The sequence below is a fragment of the Elephas maximus genome, chromosome 27 (assembly GCF_024166365.1).
Source record: "Elephas maximus indicus isolate mEleMax1 chromosome 27, mEleMax1 primary haplotype, whole genome shotgun sequence".
NCBI lineage: Eukaryota > Metazoa > Chordata > Mammalia > Proboscidea > Elephantidae > Elephas > Elephas maximus.
In genome coordinates this window covers 34,394,368-34,416,878 of record NC_064845.1, presented here as the reverse complement: position 1 = coordinate 34,416,878, position 22,511 = coordinate 34,394,368, and the positions used below count along the sequence as shown (strand labels likewise).

General features: G+C 44.2%; 1 protein-coding gene across 1 annotated transcript; it reads left to right on the top strand.

Moving 5' to 3' along the window:
- The first annotated feature begins 12,468 nt into the window (after positions 1–12,468).
- Positions 12,469–17,090, top strand: NUDT16 (nudix hydrolase 16). Its single transcript, XM_049870895.1, has 3 exons — positions 12,469–12,736; positions 12,826–13,095; positions 13,958–17,090. The coding sequence occupies exons 1-3, from the start codon at positions 12,599–12,601 to the stop codon at positions 14,135–14,137; spliced, it is 588 nt and encodes a 195-aa protein (XP_049726852.1). The 5' UTR covers positions 12,469–12,598; the 3' UTR covers positions 14,138–17,090.
- The last annotated feature ends 5,421 nt before the right edge of the window (positions 17,091–22,511 follow it).

The window sequence follows — 22,511 nt, the reverse complement described above, 5'->3', positions numbered from 1 at the left end:
GAAATCATAAAAAACAACAATTAGAAATCCAAAAGATAAACAACAAGATTTCAGAAATGGACAGCGTAATAGAACGCCTGAGGAGCAGGTATGACACAACGGAAGACAGGATCAGTGAAACTGAAGACAAACACTTGGATACAACTTTGTTTGAGGAAAAATCAGAAATAAGAAGGAAGAAAAATGAAAAAACCCTGAGGATTATGTGGGATAAAATCAAAAGAAAAATTTGTCAGTGATTGCAGTTCCAGAACAGGGGGAGAAAATGTAAAACACAGAGAGGATCATTGAAGAATTGCTGACAGAAAACACCCCCAATATCATGAAAGACGAAAAGCTGACCATCCAACAAGCTCAACAAACCCCATATAGGATAGATTCCAAACGAAAGACACCAAGGTATATCATAATCACACTCGCTAAAACCAAAGACAAAGAAAGAACACTGAGAACAGCTCGAGAAAAACAAAAAGTCACATACAGAGGATAAAGAATAAGACTAAACTCTAATTACTCAGCAGAAACCATATAGGCAACAAGGAAATGGAAAGGAAAAAAATTGCCAACCAAGAATAACATATCCTGCAAAACTCTTGTTCAAATATGATGGTGAAATTAAGACATTTCCAGATAAACAGAAATTAAGGGAATATTTAAAAACCAAATCAAACTTAAAAGAATTATTAAAGGGAGACCTTCAGTTTGAGAACAAACAACACCAGACCAGAGCCTGAATCTAGGAAGCAAGATCGCACCAGCCATATGCTAACCTAGGAAATAAACTCTCAAGGACTATTCAAAACCAAAAGATTTATAACAGGGAACCAGAGAGGTTAATCTGTAAACAACAACATCACAACAATAAAAGAGGGAATAAATGGTGTAGGTATAGAATGATGAAGAGGAAATTAGGAAAACAATACTATTTATAATGGCTCCTAAAAAAATAAAATACTTGGGAATAAATCTAACCAGGGATGTAAAAGGCCTTTACAAAGAAAACTATAAAATACTACTTCAAGAAACCAAAAGAGATCTACGTAAATGGAAAAACATACCATACTCATGGATAGGTAGACTCAACATTGTGAAAAGGACAATTCTACCTAAAGGAATTTATAAATACAATGCAATATTGATCCAAATATGATTAACATTTTTTAAAGACATGAAAAAACTAATCATTAACTTTATATAGAAAGGGAAGAAGCCCCAGATAAGCAAAGCACTATTGAAGAAGAAGAAAGTAGGAGGACTCAAACTACTTGACCTCAGAACCTACTATACAGCTACAGTAGTCAAAACAGTCTGGTACTGGTACAATGACAGATACATTGATCAATGGAACAGAATTCAGAACCCAGATATAAATCCATCCACCTACAGTCACTTGATCTTTGACAAGGGCCCAAAGCCCATCAAATGGGAAACAACAGTTTTTTTTTTTTTTTTTAACAGATGGTGCTGGCAAAACTGGATGTCCATCTGCAAAAAAAGGACACAGAACCCATACCTCACACCATACACAAAAACTAATTCCAAATGGATCAAAGACCTAAATATAAACCAAAAAGTATAATGATCATAGAAGGAAAAATAGATTCAACATTAGAGGCATGAACAGGATACAAACAATAACTAACAATGTACAAACTCCAGAAGATAAGCTAGATAATTGGGATCTTCTAAAAATTAAATACTTAAGCTCATCAAAAGACTTCACCAAAAGAGAAAAAATGAGAGCCTACAGACTGGGAAAAATTTTTTGGCTATGACAAATCTGACAAAGGTCTAATCTCTAAAATCTACAGGAAAATCTAACATCTCTACAACAGAAAGACAAACAATCCAATTAAAAAATGGGCAAAGGAAATGAATAGGCACTTCACCAAAGAAGACATTCAAGTGGCTAACAGACGCATTTTGCTCATGATCACTAGCCATTAAAAAAAAAAAAAAAGCCATTAGAGAAATGTAAATCAAAACCTCAATGGGGTACCATCTAACCCTAGCATTACTGGCAGGAATCAGAAAATAACAAATCTTGGAGAGGCTGTGAGGAGTCTGGAACCCTTATGCACTGTTGGTAGGAATGCAAAATGATGCAATCTGGGTCTTAATTATCTAGTGCTGCCATAACAGAAATACCACAAGTGGATGGCTTTAACAAAAAGAAATTTATTTTCTCACAGTCTAGTAGGTTTACAAGTCCAAATTCAGGGTGTCCCAGGGGAAGGCTTTCTCTCTCTGTCAGCTTTGGAGGAAGATTCCTTGTCCTCAAACTTCCCCAGTCAAGGAGCTTCTCAGGTGCAGGGACCCCGGGTCCAAAGGATGTGCTCTGCTCCCAGTACTGCTCTCTTGGTGGTATGAGGTCCCCAAATCTCTGCTTGCTTCTCGTTCCTTTTATCTCTTGAGAGATAAAAGGTGGTGCAGGCCACCCCCACAGAAACTCCCTTTACATTGGATGAGGCAGGTGACCTGAGTAAGTGTGGTGTTACAATCCCACCCTAATCCTCTTTAGCATAAAATTACAATCACAAAATGTAGGACAACCACACAAAACTGGGAATCATGGCCTAACCAAATTGATACACATATTTTGAGGGGGACACAATTCAACCCATTACACAACCATTTTGGAAAATGATATGGCACTTCCTTAGAAAGCTAGAAATAGAAATATATGACCCAGCAATCCCACTCCTAGGAATAGATCCTAAAGATATAAAAGTCGTCAAACCCATGTTCATTTCAGCATTGTTCACAATAACAAAAAATGGAAACAATCTAGATGCCCATCAACAGAAGAATGGATAAACAAACTATGGTACATACATCCAAATGGAGTACTATGCAACGATAAAGAACAATAATGAATCTGTGAAGCATCTCACAACATGGATGAATGTAGAGAGCATCATGCTGAGTGAAAGAGTCAGTCACAAAAGGACAAATATTGTATGAGACCACTACTATAAAAACTCATGAAAAGGCTTACACAGAAAAAGAATCTTTGATGATTACAAGGGTGGGGAAGGGTTGTTGTTGTTGTTGTTAGGTGCCGTCGAGTTGGTTCCGGCTCATAGCGACCCTATGCACATCAAAACGAAACACTGCCCGGTCCTGCGGCATCCTTACAATCGTTGTTATGCTTGAGCTCATTGATGCAGCCACTGTGTCAATCCACCTTGTTGAGGGTCTTCCTCTTTTCTGCTGACCCTGTACTCTGCCAAGCATGATGTCCTTCTCCAGGGACTGATCCCTCCTGACAACATGTCCAAATTATGTAAGATGCAGTCTCGCCATCCTTGCCTCTAAGGAGCATTCTGGTCACACTTCTTCCAAGACAGATTTGTTCATTCTTTTGGCAGTCCATGGTATATTCAACATTCTTTGCCAACACCACAATTCAAAGGCATCACCTCTTCTTTGGTCTTCCTTATTCGTTGTCCAGCTTTCACATGCATATGATTCGATTGAAAATACCATGGCTTGGGTCAGTCACACCTTAGTCTTCAGGGTGACATCTTTGCTCTTCACCACTTTGAAGAGGTCCTTTGCAGCACATTTGCCCAATGCAATGTGTCTTTTGATTTCTTGACTGCTGCTTCCGTGGCTGTTGATTGTGGGGAAGGGTAGGGATGGAAAAACACTAAATAGACAATAGATAAATGGTAACTTTGGTGAAGGGTAAGACAGTACGCAATAGCGGGGAAGCCAGAACAGCTTGTATAAGGCAAGGCCATGGTAGCTTCATAGGCACATCCAAACTCCCTGAGGGACCGAATTACCGGGCTGAGGGCTGTGGGGACCATAGTCTCGGGGAACATTGAGCTCAATCAATGTAACATAGCTTATAAAAAAATGTTTTACATTTTACTTTGGTGAGTAGCGCCTGGGGTTTTAAAAGCCTTTGAGTGGCCACCTAAGATACTCCACTGGTCTCACACCTTCAGGAGCAAGTGAGAATGAAGAAAACTAAAGATACAAGGGAAAGATTAGTCCAAAGGACTAATGGACCACAGCTACCACGGCCTCCACCAGACTGAGTCCAGTACAACTAGATGGTGCCTGGCTACTACCACTGACTGCTCTGACAGGGATCACAACAGAGGGTCCCGGACAGAGCCAGAGAAAAATGTAGAACAGATTTCTAACTCACAAAAAAAGACTAGACTTACTGGCCTGACGGAGACTGGAGATACCCCGAGAGTATGACCTTTTAGCTCAGTAATGAAGTCACTCTTGAGGTTCACTCTTCAGCCAAAGATTAGAGAGTCCCATGAAACAAAATGAGACTAAAAGGGCACACCACCCTGGGGGCAAGGACTAGAAGGTAGGTGGGGACAGGAAAGCTGGTAATAAGGAACTCAAGGTCAAGAAGGGAGAGTGTTGACATGTCATGGGGTTGTTAAACAATATCAAAACAATATGTGTACTAACTGTTTAATAAGATGCTAGTTTGTTCTGTAAACCTTCATCTAAAGTAAAAAAAAAAAAATTACATTAAAAAAAATCTAGAAATAGAAGTACAATCCAAAAAAAAAAAATACAATCCAGCAATCCCACTTCTTGGAATATGTCGTAGTCATCCAGTGCTGTTATAACAGAAATACAAGTGGATGACTTTAACAAAGAGAAATTTATTTTCAAGTCCAAATTCAGGGTGCCAGCTTCAGGGGATGGCTTTCTCTCTCTGTTGGCTCTAGAGGAAGATTCCTTGTCATCAATCTTGCCCTGGTCAAGGACCCCAGGTCTAAAGGACATGCTCTGTTCCTGGTGCTGCTTTCTTGGTGGTATGATGTCCCCAATTCTCAGCTTGCTTCCCTTTCCTTTTACCTCTTGAGAGATAAAAGGTGGTACAGTCCACACACTGGGGAAGCTACATTGTATCAGGGAAGTGACCTGAGTAAGAATGGTGTTACAGTCCCATCCTAATCCTCTTAACATAAAATTAAAATTACAAAATGGACAACAACCACACAATACTGGGAGTCATGGCCTAACCGGGTTGATACACACACTTTTTAGGGGACATAATTCAATCCATGACAGAATATATCCCAGAGAAACAAGAACCATTGCACAAAAAGATATATGAACAGTCATATTCATTGCAGCACTGTTCACAATAGCAAAAAGGGGGAAGTAACCTAGGCGCCCATCAACAAATACATAAAGAAATTATAGTGCATACACACAATGGACTACTATGCAAAAACAATGAAGAATCTGTGAAACATCTCACAACATGGATGAATTTAGAGGACAGTATGCTGAGTGAAATTAGTCAGTCACAAAAGGATGAATATTATATGAGACCAGTATTATAAGAACTCAAGAAAAAATTTAAACACAGAAGAAAACATTCTTTGATGGTTATGATGGTAGGGAGGGAAAGAGAAATTCACTAGATGGTAGACAAGAATCGTCTTGGGTGAAGGGAAGGACAACACACAATACAGGGGAAGTCTGCACACCTGCACTAAAACAAAAGCTAAGAAGTTTCCTGAACACAATCAAACGCTTCAAGGGGCAGAGTAGCTGGGGCTGGGGGCTGGGGACCATGGTTTACAGGGACATCTAGGTCAACTGGCATAAAAATAACAAAGTTTATTAAGAGAATGTTCTGTGTTCTACTTTGGTGAGTGGTGTTTGGGGTCTTAAAAGCTTACAATTGGCCATCTAAGATACATAAATTGGTCCCAACCCACTTGGAGCAAAGGAGAATGAAGAACACCAAAGACACAAAGAAAATATTAGCCCAAGAGACAAAAGGGCCACAAAGAACAAAGGCTCCATCAGCCTAAGTCCAGAAGAACTAGATGGTGCCTAGCTACCACCAAACACTGCCCTGACAGGGAACACAACAGATAGTCCCTGACGGAACCGGAGAAAAGTATGGAACACAACTCAAACTCACATAAAAAGACTAGACTTAATTGTCTGACTGAAGCTAGAGGAACTCCTGAAGCCATGGTCCCTGGAAAAAAACACTATGCTAACCCAGAACTAAAATCATTCCCGAAGATCACTCTTCAGACAAAGATTAGAATGGACTACAAAACATAAAATAATACTTGTGAATACCGTGCTTCCTAGTTTGAGCAGAAACATGAGATCAAATGGGTGGCTCCTCTCTCAAGGCAGGATGAGAAGGCAAGAAGGACAGGAGCTGGTTGGATGGACTTAGGAAACCCGGGGTGAAAAGGGGAAGCGTGCTGTCACATTGTAGGGATTGCAACTAGTGTCACACAACAATATATGTATAGAATTTTGTATGAGAGATTAACTTGAGCTGTAAACTTTCACCTCAAGTACAATAAATAATAAATAACAGCACTTAGGCCTTTCAGAAGTCCTTTTGGATAAACCCCAACTGGCTATAGCTGGTAGCTCTCTGCTAGTGGCACCTTCCCTAACCCCATCCATAAAAAAAAAATCCATACATTCCTCTAAATCAATTTGCATTGGAAGCACCTAGAAAATCTTATCAAGATTGAGGATTAAGTGGAATGATTTAAAATTACCTGGCATAGGTAGATGTTGGTGGGAGTCTTTTTCCTGTCTAAAAGGATTAAAAAAATGGTGAGACTAAATAAACCCTTGTGTCTCTCTCCCTCTCCTGGACCAAAGGGATCCTGTCTGTGAAAGCGTTTTGTGAAATGCAAAGCTTTATTCAAATGTAAATTATGACTTTTACCTTAACTTCAGGAGAAGTCAAAGATGTTTTTATTTTGAACTTTTACTGTGGAAAACATCAAACATATATAAAAGTAAAGAGAATAATAAGCTCTTAATGGACCCATCACCCAGCTTAAAAAATGATCAATTCATGGCCAATCTTGTTTTATTTATACTCTCACCCACTCTCCCCTCACTGAGTTATTTTCATCATATTATTTCCTTCATAAATATTTCAGTATATATCTCCAGAACATAAAGAATCTTAAAAAAAAACCTATCGCCACATTTAAAAAGTACATCAATAATTCCTGGAAATATGCAATCAGAATTTACATTTCCCCCACTGTCTCACTTTTTACATTTGTTTAATTTAGGATCAAATAAAGCCCACTTGCTTCAATTGATATATTTCCTCAATCTTTTTTAATTTATAGATTCTGCCTCCATCAGTCTTTTCCTCTTGTGATTCATTTAATGAAGAAACCAGGTGACTATTCCTGTAAGGTTTCCTTCAGTTTAGACTTTACTGATTGTATTCTCCCGATTTTTTAAAAATAAACTTTATTTTTTTTAGAAGCTTTTGATTTACTCCCCCCTCCAAAAGGCGAAGATAATATATAGTTCCCATATACCCCACCCAGTTTCTCCTGTTAACATTAATACGGTACATTTGTTAACAATTAATGAATCAATATTGATGTATTTTATTAACTAAAGGCCATACTTTATTCAGATTTCCTGAGTTTTTACCTTAAATCCTTTTTCTGTCCCAGGATCCCATCCAAGATACCATACTACATTAGTTATTATGTTTCCTGACGCTCCTCTTGGTTGTCACAGTTTCCCAGTCTTCCTTGTTTTTGATGATCTTGACAGTTTTGAGAGGTACTAGCCAGGTGCTCCTCGGAAACTCTATGGGGCAGTTCTACTCTGTCCTATAGGGTCGCTATGAGTCGGAATCGACTCGATGGCACTAGGTAGTTAGGTATTTTGTAGAATGTTCTTCCACTGAGGTTTCTGTGCTGTTTTTCTCATGATTAGACTAGGGTTATATGTTTTTGGGAGGAAGACCACATAGGTAAAGTGCTATTTTCATCATGTTATGTCAAGGGCACATGCTATTCATGTGACTTATCACTGTTGATATTGGCTTCATCACCTGCAGGGAAGGCAGGGAGAAGGCGGAACCTCATACCACCAAGAAAGTAGTGCCGGGAGCAATGTGTGGCCTTTGGACCTGGGGCCCCTGCGCAGATAATTTCCTAGTCCGGGGGAAGATTGATGAGAAGGTCGACAGAAAGAGAAAGCCTTCCCCTGGAGCTGACACCGTGAATTTGTATTTTTAGCCTACTTTACTGTGAAGAAATATATTTCTCTTTGTTAAAGCCATCCAGTTGTGGTATTTCTGTTATAGTAACACTAGATGATCAAGACAGGCTCCTTCATTCTTCAATTGGAATATTTTTATAAAGAGAAACTTACCCTCACCAACTATTTGGTAGCCCTAAGGTATAAACCATATAAGAAAGGCAGGATAAATGCTTAACTCTTTTCTCTATTAATGTTAAAATGAATTGGTCCAATCTGACCACTGAGTTACTTCTGCATTTCAGTGTCATTATGAACACGGGGTGGGTCTTCAGCCCTGTGGTGTACTCCGCTCTTTACCTCCTGCCTTGACTCCTGAGTAATCTGCCTCAGAATGCGGGGTGGGGGAGCAGATTCTGGGCCCTCCTGGCAGAAGCAGAGAGCCGCTTGGATACAGATGTCGAGGTTGGGGGAGGTGGGTCTTGAGGGCTTCCATGTTCATCCTGAAAAACTCTGGTCTCCAAAGTCATTTATTCCTGTATAGGGGTTTCCTACATTGGCTGTATACTTGGTTTTATAGAGCTTTTCCTCATGTTGCCTTAGAATAGCTGGTTGCCGTCTCCTCAGGCAACCAGGAAGACAAACAGAACAGTCTGAAGCTCTGGGAAGAGGCATAAAAACAAACAAAAAAACAAACCAGTTCTCATCAAGTCTATTCCAGTGGGTAGGTTCAAATCACCAACCTTAGTTTTAGGGTTTATAGTCAGTCACAAACCACTTGCACTACCCAGGGACAGAAGCCCTGAAAGGAAGCCCACCTAGGACAGAAACCAAGTAACCTTCAAAATGTTAGGCGTGAGGGGTAAAGCATTGGTTCTCAACAGTGGCTGCTTATTAAAATCACCTTGAACACATTTAAAACCACCTCCAGAGACTCTGATTCAATTGGTCTGGGGTGGGACTCAGGAAAGGGCAATTTTTATAAGCTTTTTGCAAAGTGATTCTAACGTTTGTTGTTTTTTTTAGTTGCCCACAGTCGGCTCTGACGCGTGTTAGCTGCCCACAGTCGGCTCTGACGCGTAGTGACCTTACATATAACAGAACAAAACGTTGCCAGGTTTAACCCAGGGCTATTCTAAGTGCTGAAATGGTTGAACATTGACCAACTCTTTTTAGTATAGTGACTCGGTGTATTCCTTCCATTTTCTTTTGATGCTTCCTGATTCGTTTAATATTTTCCTCATAGAATCCTTCAGTATTGCAACTTGAGGCCTTGAATTTTTTCTTTAGTTCTTTGAGCTTGAGAAATGCTGAGCGTGTTCTTCCCTTTTGGCTCTCTATCTCCAGGTCTTTGCACATGTCATCATCATAATACTTCGTCTTCTTTTACTTCATCATTTTTTCCTTTTGCTGTAGCTACTTGATGTTCAAGAGCAAGTTTCAGAGTCTCTTCTGACATCCATTTAGGTCTTTTCTTTCTCTCCTGTCTTTTTAATGACCTCTTGCTTTCTTCATGTATGATGTCCTCAATGTCATACCACACCTCATCTGGTCTTCAATCATTAGTGTTCAATGCGTCAAGTCTATTCTTGAGATGGTCTCTAAATTCGGGTGGGATATATTGAAGGTTGTACTTTGGCTCTCGTGGACTTGTTCTAATTATCTTCAGTTTCAACTTGAACATGCATATGAGTAATTGATTGTCTGATCTGAAGTCAGCCCCTGGCCTTGTTCTAACTGACGATGTTAAGCTTTTCCACTGTCTCTTTACACAGATGTAGTTGCTTTGATTCCTGTGTATCCCATCTGGTGAAGTCCATGTGTATCTTTGCCATTTATGTTGGTGAAAAAAGTATTTGCAATGATGAAGTCATTGTTCTTGCAAAATTCTATCATGCCATCTCCAGCATCATTTCTATCATCAAGTCCATGGATCAAGAGGCAGTTGTTCAGACAGAACAAGGGGATACTGTATGGTTTAAAGTCAGGAAAAGTGTGGGTCAGGTTGTATCCCTTCACCATACCTATTTAATCTGTATGCTGAGCAAATAATCCAAGATGCTGGACTATATGAAGAAGACGGGGCATCAGGATTGGAGGAAGACTCATCAACAACCTGCATTATACAGATGACACAACCTCACTTGCTCAAAGTAAAGAGGACTTGAAGCACCTACTGATGAAGATCAAAGACCACAGCCTTCAGTAGGGATTACAACTCAACTTAAAACAAAAATCCTCACAACTGGACCAATAAGCAACATCATGATAAATGGAGAAAAGGCTGAAGTTGTCAAGGATTTCATTTTACTTGGATCCACAATCAACACCATGGAAGCAGCAGTTAAGAAATCAAAAGACACTTTGCATTGGGCAAATCAGCTGCAAAAGACCTCTTTAAAGTGTTGAAAAGCAAAGATGTCACCTTGAGGACTAAGATGCACCTGGCCCAAGCCATGGTGTTTTCAACAGCCTTATATGTATGCAAAGACTGGGCAATGAATAAGGAAGACCGAAGAATTGACGCCTTTCAATTGTGGTGTTGGTGAAGAATATTGAATATACCATGGACTGCCAAAAGAACGAACAAGTACAACCAGAATGCTCCTCGGTAGCAAGAATGATGAGACTACATCTCACATACTTTGTACATGTTATCAGGAGGGGTCAGTCCCTGGAGAAGGACATCATGCTTGGTAAATTAGAGGGTCAGTGAGAAAGAGAAAGACCCTCAACGAGACAAACTGACACAGTGGCTGCAACAATGGGCTCAAGCACAGCAACAATTGTGAGGATGGTGCAGGACCAGGCAGTGTTTCGTTTCCGTCATGCATACGACTTGATGGCACCTAACAACAACAACGAATTCTAAGCACCAGGGAACTCTTGCAGGCTAATGCCAATTGTGCCACACCTGCAGCCTCATTGCCTTGATCCAGGTGTGTGTCTCCTTTGCCCCCGCTGGGTGTGCTAAGGCTCTAATAAGCCTGGCTGAGTTCCAACCCTGGGGTCTTTAATGTAACCCACAGTACTCCGCGCCATCCTCAGCTCCAAGAATGACAACATTTACTACGTGCCAGACACTGTTCAAGGAGCCCTGGTAGCGCAATAGTTAAGAGCTTGGCTACTAACCAAAAAGTCGGTGGTTCAAACACACCAGCAGTGGCGCTGGAGAATCTGCTCCCATTTATAGGGTCACCATAAGTCGGAATCAACTTGATGGCGATGGATTTGTTTTTATTTTTTTTAGGAATGGTCTAAGTGCTTTAAGCCTCTCAACACCCCTGATCATTTGAGCATCATCTCCATTTAACAGATGAGCAGCTGGGGAACTGAGAGGGTTAAGTGGCTTGCCAAGGTCACAAGCCTGTGTTTTGGGTTCTTTCCTACCACATCCTGTCACTTACAGGCTGTGCTTTATGCTCAGGCTCTCTCAAGGAGTGGCTTCCTCTTTTCCTTTGTGTAATAAATATTGATTCTTGGTGTAGGAGCAAAGCGCAGAATACAAGGCCTGAGGAAAGGTGGGGAAGGCCTGGCCTGGGGGATCCTGAATCCCAATTCTTCAGCATCAGGCCCTGAGTAGCCTCGTGCACTGGTGCCGAGGTCACTCACCTGCTCACCCCACCCCCTTCACAGCTCCAAGGTCTCAGTGTTTGAGAGTAAAACCTAGAAAGTCTTGGGGGCTTCTTCTACCTCTGACCCCTTCTCACTCTCCTTCCTGTGCCCACACAGTTCCACCCACAGCTCATTCCTCACCCACCCTCCCCCAGACGCTCTCATCCAATCCTGTGACTTCTCTATGCCCCATTTCGTGTGCATCAGACCCCACATCTACCTGCCGAGTGCCCATCGCTACCCAATTTCTAACAAGAACTTATTACTGATCACCCCCTTCCTATGATTATCATTTCAAAAAATGACATTGCCATCCACCCAGGCCAAGTACTCTGACCACAAACTAACCCAATTCTCCCCCTACACCAAGTCAGCCACGGAGTGCCCTTCATTGCACCACTCAACCCAGCCGTTACAGCCATCACTCCTCCAGTCCCTACTGCCCCAGGATAGGCCACACCTCAGAAGCCAACGGCCTTATTTCCTCCTTCTTAAGGCCAACTCCAGCCCCTGTGCTTCGTGTACTATCCAGAGCAAAGCAAGTGTAGCTTCCTGAACACTCCATGTTGTTCCCTGGGCTCCCAGGACTCGTCCCTAATGGAATCTGACTCATGCTGCAGAAGCCCACGTGCGCCCCAGCTCTCCTGACCTCCTGGGGAACTCCGGCAGCCGCCGGACTGTGAGCTAAGCACTCATTTGCCGTCCCCTGGCGGCTCCAGGACGCGGGCCAGACCTTCAGCCCCGCCCCAGGCCCGAGGCCCAACCCGTGGGAAGCTTTCGGTTTCCCGAGGGTCCCCCTGTCCTCGATTTCACCCAGGCCCGCAAGCCCCGCCCTCATTGGCTGGGTCTGGGGAACGAGTCGCCGCGCCCCGCCCTACGCCTGCCGGGATTGGCCCTGGAGGCCCCGCCCAGGCCCGGATTGGTCCAGGGTGGGGTCCTCTCGCTGGCCCACTGGACGCGGAGACAGCGGAGGGGCAAGCATCCGGCCATGGCCGGGAGCCGCCGCCTGGAGCTGGCCGAGGCCCTGGCGCTGGGGCCCCGCTGGCGACACGCGTGCCACGCACTGCTCTACGCGCCCGACAAGGGGCTGCTCTTCGGCCGCATCCCGCTGCGCTACGCTGTACTGGTGAGGTCCCGCTCCCCGGCCCTTCCCTGCCGCATCCCGGGCTGCGCCTCCTCAGGCGCTGCAGCCCATCCTCGCTTCCCCTTCCGCAGATGCAGATGCGCTTCGATGGGCGCCTGGGCTTCCCCGGCGGCTTCGTGGATGCGCAGGACGACAGCCTGGAGGATGGGCTGAACCGCGAGCTGCGCGAGGAGCTGGGCGAGGCCGCGGCCGCCTTCCGCGTGGAGCGCACCGACTACCGCAGCTCTCACGCCGCGTCCGGGCAGCGCGTCGTGGCGCATTTCTACGCCAAGCGCCTGACGCCTGAGCAGCTGGCAGCGGTGGAGGCCGGTGCACCGCGCGCTAAGGACCACGGGCTGGAGGTGGGACCAGCCGGCAGATCCTGCCCCACATCCATCCGATCACGCCCATGCCCTCCTCCTCTCTGGCAAAGCCTCACTGTAGGCAGGTCAGCGCCCTTGCGCTGTCTTGTAATTTCCTGGTATACCTGGGGGCTTTGGTCTTCTTTCAACTGAATGGCTGTCAGCCTACCTAGTGTCCCCGCCAAGGTTTTCTCCCTCCACCCCCGCACCCCCCCCCTTTTTACTGGCCTCTGCAGAGATCTTTCGAGAAGATACAAGTCTCTCTTCTGCTCCCCAATGATAATGGCCAAGCATGGCACCCTAGGCACTTATTTTCAGGCTCCTGCTTTTCTTGGGTAGGAGATGTATCCTGGTAATTTAAGGGGAAGCCTGGGCACCGAGGCTAGGTGAGTAGGAAAACAGATTGTGTATGGAGGTGGTTCTCGCCCTTTGACAAGTATCAGGATTATCTGGCGCTCTTATTAAAACCCGGATCACTAGGTCCCACTCCCAGAATTGCTGGTTCAGTAGGTTTGGGGATAACGGGAACCCAATAGTTTGCATTTTTCCCAAGGTCCCAAATCACACTGGCCTGGGTACCACACTTTGAGATCCACTGATGTAGGGCCAAGCCTGCATCATGGAGGCAGAAGCCACTGCAGGTTTAAGGGAGATGCTGAAAGAATTGGTGTTTGATGTCTTGACTCATTTGCGAGGAGAGGGCTGGGCCCATTGGGCTCCACTGAGGTGTGTGCCTTGGTATGGTTCTGCTGGGCTGATAAGGGCTAAGGCCTCTGCTCTAGAAAGAACTGGTTGGGGAGAGGGTGAGAGTAGGGGGGTGGGCTCTCTGGGTTTCCAGTGTCCCGTCTACTTCTTTCCACAGGTGCTGGGCCTGGTGCGGGTGCCCCTGTATACCCTGAGGGATGGCGTGGGAGGCCTGCCCGCCTTCCTAGAAAATTCCTTTATTGGTGCTGCGCGGGAGCAACTGCTGGAAGCTCTCCAGGACTTGGGATTGCTGGAGTCTGGATCCCTCCAGGGCCTTAAAATCTCAGCTCGTCACTAGAGGCAGCTTTTCATGGGCTTGTGGAGCCCAATCTAAGGACCTTGGCAGAAGGGAGGGAAGGAAAGAGGAATGTTTTCTCCTCTGGGCCTGGGAGATAATAGATAACAGATTAAAAGAAGGAGAAGCATGTGTAATATGTTCTGAGCAGAGACCCTCCTGCCCGCCCTGCTCTTGCCAGTTCACAGCATCGGGGGCAAAAATCATCCCAGGGGCCCTAGCAAACTCTTAGAGCCTGCTTCCTCCTGGATTCACGTACGTACACACACACATAGCCTGGCACCCTCTCTGTCCCCCACTCCAACCCCTGCCTCAGGTATTTGAATGCACAATCTGTGTCCACACACAGGCTGACACCTTCACCCCATTTAACCTGGAAGTGTTGTGGGTAGGGCCTGGCTTGTCACCATACCTTTCTCCTTGCTGGGAAGGGGCTTTTGAAACAGGGAAGGGTCTTAGGCTCCTACATGACTACTTTCTAGGGCCTAGCCTGGCCTGTGCTTGCTGGCAAAGGACAGAGAAGCTGTCTTTGCTCCCGGAAAGTGGTCATGTTCTTGCCAAGGGAGTGACCAAAACAGTGGGTCCCTGAAAGGTGGGAGAGGGTTTCAACCAACTCTTGACCCTCTCTGTCCCCTGAAATTAAGCAGGGGGGTGGTAAGGAAGGGACATGGTTTCCTTGGTCTGACCTTAGACGTGAGACCTCTGAGCCCTGGTGCCTCTCCAGTAGGACCTTCATCTTTGGGATCCCTTGGACTCTGGGGAGATCAGAAGAGAACTGATCCAGCTCCTGTCTACCCTAGTCCTGCCCAAAAGAGCCTCCCAGGAAAGAAGGGCTTGTAGCTGGGGCTTAAGGCCTAACAGTTCTTTCAACAAGTGTTTGTGTACCTACTAAATGCTAGGTACTGTACAAGGTATTAGAGATCTAGTGGTAAGGGATCCTTTGGCCCTGTTCCCCAAGACTCAAGCAGGGATCAGCAAACTTTTTCTTAAAGGTCCTTATGTTAAATATTTTAAACTGAATAGGCCACATGGTCTCTGTCACAACTACTCAACTCTGCCTTTGTATTTCAAAAACAGCCATAGACAATATATAAACGAATGAGTGGGCCATGTGCCAATATAACTTTATTTTAAAAAGCTGGTGACCAGTCTGTGGGCCGTTGCTTACCAACCCCTGCTCTAGAAAGGAAAAAAAAAAAAAAATTTTTTTTTAATTTTTTTGAAAGGAAGCTACGTTAAAATTTTTAATAGCGATGCCTATTTATTTGCTTTATTTATGTAAGTGTTAAGAAGAAATAAACAAGGGACTGATACAGGTTATATCTTGATGTTTTTAATATTAGTTGGAGGGGTCTGAAAGGGCCCTCTCTGAAGAGCATTTAAACTGAAGGATAAGAAGGAAGTAGATGGGAGTTATGGAAAGAGTATTCCAGGTATTCCAGGGAAAAGCATGTCAAGGCCCTGAAGTGGGAAGAATCCTGGCAAACTATCCCAAAACTTAGTGGTTAAAACAGCCATTCTATACCTCAAGATTTTTTGGATCAGAAATTTGGATAGGGCTCAGCTGGGTGATTCTTCTGTTTCATGTGACATCAGTGGCGATCCCTTGAAAAGGCCTGGTGGTATTAAGCTGGTGAATAGGACCAGTCTGGAAAGACAGCATCACTTACAAGTCTGGCACCTGGTGGTGATGGCAGGAAGCCTGGGCTCAACTGGAACTGTTGACCAGAGCTTCTATGTATTGTGTCTCCAACTTGGTGGTCTCAGGGTCGATGGATTTCTTATATAGTGGCTGAGGGCCCCCAAAGAAGTATTCCAAGAGACCAGGTGGAAACTGCAAGGCAGTGATCTGGTGTCAGAAATTGCACAGCATCACTTTTGTCACCTTTGGGCCAGCAAATCATCTAAGGGAAGGGAGATTAGATGCCATCTCTTAGTGGGAGTAACAGCAAAGAAGTTGTAGCCATCTTTAGTCTACCACAGTGTGGTCTAGAAATTGGAAAAAAAACAGTGTGATTAGAATATGGTAAGCACAGGGAGATGGAGCTGAAATGGTAATCAGGAGCCAGATGGTACAGGGCCTTACAGATCATGGTGAGGAGCCTGCTGTATGTTTCAAGGAAGTCACTCCTGCTATTGTGTGGAGCTTCGACTAGAAGGGGCTAGGAGAGGAAGCAGGACAGGAAGCTACCACAGTAGGTCACATGGGAGATGATGGTGATCGGGACTTGAGTGGTGGCAGTAGAGATCGAGAGAAGATGCATTTTAGTTTTTGGAGATGGCGTAGACGGAATGTACCCATGATGGACAGATTGAGGACAGAGATGGGGAAAAGGATTTAAGGATGACATAGGTTTGTGTCTTAATTTGTTCATTCATATTGTAGATGAAGTGAAAACTGGGTGGGTGCGGGGAGTAAAGCGTTCAAAGGGAACAGGATCAAGGTAATCATTTGCAACATGTTGAGATGTAACTTTGTGAGTCATCTGCATAAAAAAGAGTATACAAATTTGTGGGAATGGATGAGGTGATCCAGGAAGAGAAAAAAGCAGGCTCAGGACAGGGTCCCGAGGAAGTCCAACCCTGAGAGTCTTGGTAGAGGAGGTGGACATGTTAAAGAAGACCAGGAGCTGAGAGAGGTAGCTGCTTTAGGAAAGTGGACTTCCCAAGTGCTTTGAAGAATTTCAGTGAAATGAGGACAGAACTGTCAGTTGGGTTTGGTAACATGAGGTTGGTGATGACCTTGATGGGAGCAGCGTCCTGAAGGGGTGGGAGCAGAAAGACAGGAGTTGGTTGAGTGAATGGGAAGTAAGGAAGGGAGTGGACAGTGAGAAGTAGGTCCTAAAGGGGCTCAGAGAAATGGTGTGATAACTGGAGAGGCATGTGGGGCTCTAGGGAATGTTTAAAGTAGGAGAAGTTGATAGGAACAATCGAGACTGAGAGTGGAGAGATTGATGGGGCAGTGGGGGGGGGGGGTCCTGAAGGAGCACTGCCCTTGAAAAAGGAGGAGGGATGGGGCCTTTGGTGGGAGGACAGACAGTTGGACAGCATGACAGAGCTCAAGAAGCGGAAGATGAGGACAATTATAGATGACTTAGTAGGGCTGAATTAGTGGTGGGATGATGAAGGAGTTTGAAGCTCTTCTGGATGAAATGAATGAGACCATCAGCTGGATGTGGGTAGAGATGGTTCTCAGAAGGTATGAAGTAGTCACTCATCTTGGCATGGAAAAGCAAATCTATTAAACAGAATGGCAGGACAGGCTTGAGATAGGAGATGGGCAGTTTAAAGTGGGAAACTAATCACTCAGGTGTATGTATGGGGGTGCACACATGTGTTTCCCCTTCATTATTATTTAGCAGCTTGGTTGGAGACATTTGATATAGATTAGGGTTTTGCCTGGGGGTACAAGGACAGGAGAGAGAGAAGAGGCGGTTAAGATTACTTGCACAGGAGAAATTGTAATGATGGACTGTGGGGGTCTAAGTTTAATCTGGATAAGATGGGAAATGAAGACAGGAGGTGACTTCAGAAGGGGAGGCAAACTGGAACTCTTGAGAAGGTGGAGCTATACCATGGTGAGGGGCAGGGCAGGTAGTGTGTCTGAGCCAGAGACCGGTGTGTGTGAAATTGAGAGGTGGAGCGGTGACAAGTAAAATCAAGGTCTGTGGTGTGAGCCGGGATGGCTGGCCAGGGGAGGAGCTTTGGAAGGTGAGTTCCAGGAACAGTGAGGCCAGAGGGTGGATCGAAAGCCTATGTGGGCTGACAAAGTAGGAGAAGAGCTGGACACAGTGCAGAAGGTTTGAGAATATCAAAATCAATTTCTTTTTTTCTTTCCTGTGTATATACATGATCTATGATAAAAATGCATGTCTAATAAGTCTAAAACTTCTTTTAGAAGAAAATCTGTAGAAGAAAAATTATAAATGACATGAAAGTGTTGTGGTATAGCTTAATGGAAGCATTTTTCTTTCTAAGAGGTGCATAAAAGAATAATACATGTTGCAGTCAATGGTGTCTTAGAGTAGATGAAATTCAGAAGAGGACCTGCCTTTTATCTTGGAAGCATCTTAAAACCCTTTCATGACCAATTGTTTTCTGCTTTGAGTTTTTCATTAATACCATGTGTTTTCATTAATGGAGGGCATACTGACTCAAGGAGCATTCCTGAAATTTCATTATGAAATGTGGATTTTGATACATATTATGTGGGTCACACGTATCCCTCTGCACTCCGGAGGTAGGATTATATGGGTCACACTTGTAGCTCTGGATTCTCCATTGCCTTCTAGATCCCTTGACAGGTGCATACAATGTATGGTGCCTGAAAGTGCGGTATTTGGGCCAACTTGGAATCATCACAAGAAATGCAACTTCCAAATAATGCAAAGGAACCTGGAAATATACTTACAAGGCTTATCTCACTGTACAAAGCCAAAAGAGACAAAAGTTTTGCACAATCACACCTGCAGGATGTACCACCTAATACAATATCCTGTAAAAACAGCAATTTGTGGCACACACCCGTTTCTTTGGTTTCAGTTACACAGGTCCCCACCTGCCAGCAGCACACTATATCGGTGGGAAAGCAGATTCCCAATAAACCCAAAAGGTGGAAAATGGAGGTGGGTGCTATATGTCCCTCTGGTCATAAAAGGTCATAAGTGACTTCTAAGAAGCAGCCCATGTTATACAGTGATGTCTAAGAGATGTTGTCTTAGTTATCCAGTCCTTCTGCAACAAAATACCACAACTGCCTGACGTTAAAGAATAGAAATTTACTTTATCAGTTGGAAGGCCAAAAATTCAAATTCAGGGTGCCGGCTCTAGGAGAAGGCTCTCTGTCAGCAGTGAGGGTAGAACCTTTTCTCTTTCAGCTTCTGTAGCCCTGGCATTCCTCCAGTTCTTGGTGACCTCCATGTGGCATCTGTCTTTCCCCATTTGTGCCTGCTTGTCTCTGTGTCTAATCTGCTCTTTTTATAACTGGGAAGTGATTAGGTTTAGGACACACCCTACACTGATATGGCCTCATTAACTTAACAAAAGAAACCCTACTTACAAATAGTATTATATCCACAGGTGTAGGGGTTAGGATTCCAACACGTATTTGGGAGAACACAATTCATTCCATAACAGATGTTGAGTCAGAAATGCCAGTGACATGGCTGCTCTGCCATCACCTCGCTCCGGGCAGAGACCAGGAAGGGACGCAGGCTGCAGGAGAACAAGCAAAGCTGTGGCTTGAGGCAGCGTTAGCTGGGTGCTGGGTGCAGGGCTCCTAAGCATGAACCAGGAAAAATGTTTTCAGGGGCACAAGGTTTGGGAAAGTAAGGGTCTTCTGCCCTTCTGAGGCTCTGATGACCTGACCAACTTGAAGTGTCCTCAGAGGGCCTGTAAGGTCCAAGCCAAGAGGAGGAGAATTACACAGAGACATGAAACTGTCTAAAGAGACAGTAGGCTAACGGTGTAGGAAGAGCTGCCTGGGCCACATTGGTGCAGCCAGAATCAAAGCTTTACGGGATCTGTTGCTTGCAAAAGGGGTTAATACTGCGTCGAGCTTGTAATCGGAACACGTGTTTTGGGGAGAATAATTTAACCACCTGGAAGGCTCCTAAGGACTCCAGAACCTTGTACTTTAAGCTAGTTGCTGTCGAGTCAACTCTGACTCCTGGCGACCCTATGTGTGTCAGAGTAGAATTGTGCTCAATAGGGTTTTCAATGGCTGTTTTTTCAGAAGTCCGTCACTAGGCTTTTCTTCGTAGGTGCCTGTGGGTGGGCTTGAACCGTCAACCTTTCAGTTAGCAGCTGAGTGCATTAAGCATTTGCACTACACAGGCACTCCCCTTGTACTTTAAGATCTGTTTAAATACTGGCTCCATTATCCCATTTCTCAAACCAGGACCTGCATTCTGTCAAGGCTTCTCCAACTTTTGTGGACCAAGGAGCAAAATGTTTGAAATTAGACATATGGTTGACATAGGTATCAGGCATCTGCTCTCGGGAACTGCCAAGGACATGCTGGTCCTCTTTTTAGTAACATATTGATTGCATTAATTCCAGCTCATGGGCTGGTTCATTCCTAGAAAGTCCTGCTTACTCCATGCCTGGCTAACACCTACTTGTCCTTCAAAGTTCATCACCCCGTTAGGGCAGCTTTTGCTGAACACCAGTCTGCTGTAGCCCCCTCCTCTGGGCCACCATGGCAACCTGGCCATTCCAGCACAACAGCACGTATCCCACTGCCCAGGGTCCTTCCTTTAACTGCTTTTGGCCCCGCTAGATCATGACTTTATTTTCTCAGCATCTGGTATGTTGCCTTATAAAGTAAACTCAGTAAGTACACAGTCAAATGCTTATTGGAAGCCCCAGTAGCGGAGTGGTTAAGAGCTACGGCTGCTAACCAAAAGGTTGGCAGTTCGAATCCACCGGGTATTCTTTGGGAACCCTATGGGGCAGTTCTAGTCTGTTCTGTAGGGTCACCATAAGTGGGAATTGACAGCAATGATTTTTTTTTTTTAATGCTTATTGAATAAATGCTTCTTCAAAAATCTTTTCTCTTACAGAAGTTAAACAGCTTGTAGAAGCTCATTTTGAATATTAATTCATATCAATTCTTTTCCCAAGAGCTTGGTCACAGTGAGACAAAGAGCACTGGACTAGGATTCAAGTCTCTTATATAAGTCCAGTGGTTGGGTAACTTTGGGCAGCGTACTAAGCCTCAGTCTCCCCATCTTCAGTGAAGAAGGACTGCAAAGTGAATATCTCAAGGAAATGGGGCTGGGTGCCTTGTGTCCCCCATTATCTAGCACTGTGCCTGGCACGTATTAGGTGCTCCATAAATGTTTGTTTCGGTGAATGAGTCTGTAAAATGAATAAAGGGATTGCATAAATGACTTCAAAGATTCCTGTCTTCATTATCTAGTGCTGCTATAACAGAAATACTACAAGTGTCTGGCTTTAACAAACAGATTTATTTTCTCACAGTCTAGTAGGCTAGAAGTCCGAATTCAGGGCACCAGCTCCAGGGGTTGGCTTTCTCTCTCTGTTGGCTCTGGAGGAAGGTCTTTGTCATCAATTTTCCTCTGGTCTAGGAGCTTCTTGGCCCAGGAACCCTGGGTCCAAAGGACCCACTCTGCTCCTGGCACTGCCTTCTTGGTGGTATGAGATCCCCCTGTCTCTCTGCTGGTTTCTTTCTTTTATAGCTCAAAAGAGATTGATTTAAGACACAACCTAATCTTGTAGATTGAATCCTGCCTCATTAACGTAACTGCCACTAATCCCACCTTATCAACATCATAGAGGAAAGATTTACAACACACAGGAATACATCAAATGACAAAATGGTAGGTAATCACATAATACTGGGAATCCTGGACTAAGCAAGTTGACACACATTTTTGGGGGACACAGTTCAATCTGCAACAGTCCTTCTAATAATGTAAAGAATTAATTCATCTCCATCCAATCAAACACATTTAGAATTCTTAATCCACAGGGTTTAGTGTAACGAAGTAAATTTACAAGGCTGCTCAGAGATATCCTAGCAACTTATTACCATGGCAACATCACACTTCCTAGTCTGCATATGATGGGTACAGTACAGATGAGCCCACTTAAGATACATGTTGATGTTTGGAAGTCAAGACCAACCTCTTTGACTATAATGTGACAAAGTCGTAGTGGTCCCTAGAGACTGTCCTCAGGTACTCTTCCACATGTTGACTGATGCCTAAAATTCTCTTATTCATTCCTTTTTTTTTCAATAGTGCCTGACATTAAAATAAATATCCTTATGTATGGGCTGCACAGAGTTTTTAAAGATAACGTTGGTGAGTCAAGAGGGTCATATTGCTTGAGGTTCATGATGATATTTTAAGGGAATTAACTTTGCAAACCTTTGCTTCAGGTCTGCTAGCATGACAGCTGGTGGCAGTTCATCGTATATTGGTAGTGGTGGGCAGGCTGGACCCGTGAGTACAAGTGTTATACTAATTATGTGACAAAAGTCTTTCCTAAAAATCTCAGGTAGGCCACATTTCCCTAGGAACTGTGTGTAGGATGTCTTCATTTATATCAATGCATGAAGAAAGATCTGGAAATGTGCTCAAGTAGGGAAAAAGCATAAAGCTTCAAAGGTAAAAATTAGGGATAGAGATTGTCGTTGTGTTGTTAGGTGCTGTCCAGTTGGTTCCGACTCATAGTGACCCTGTGCCCAACAGAACAAAATACTGCCTGTCCTGCACCATCCTCACAATCGTTGTTATGCTTGAGCCCATTGTTGCAGCCACTGTGTCAATCCATCTCACTGAGGATCTTCCTCTTTTTCGCTGACCCGCGCTACTTTACCAAGCATGATGTCCTTCTCCAGGGGACGGAT

Bases quoted from the DNA above. Each gene is read 5' to 3' on its own strand.
- NUDT16 (XM_049870895.1), top strand. From the start codon at position 12,599: ATGGCCGGGAGCCGCCGCCTGGAGCTGGCCGAGGCCCTGGCGCTGGGG. The intron at 12,737-12,825 runs GTGAGGTCCCGC...CCCCTTCCGCAG, and splicing joins CGCTGCGCTACGCTGTACTG to ATGCAGATGCGCTTCGATGG. The intron at 13,096-13,957 runs GTGGGACCAGCC...TTCTTTCCACAG, and splicing joins CTAAGGACCACGGGCTGGAG to GTGCTGGGCCTGGTGCGGGT.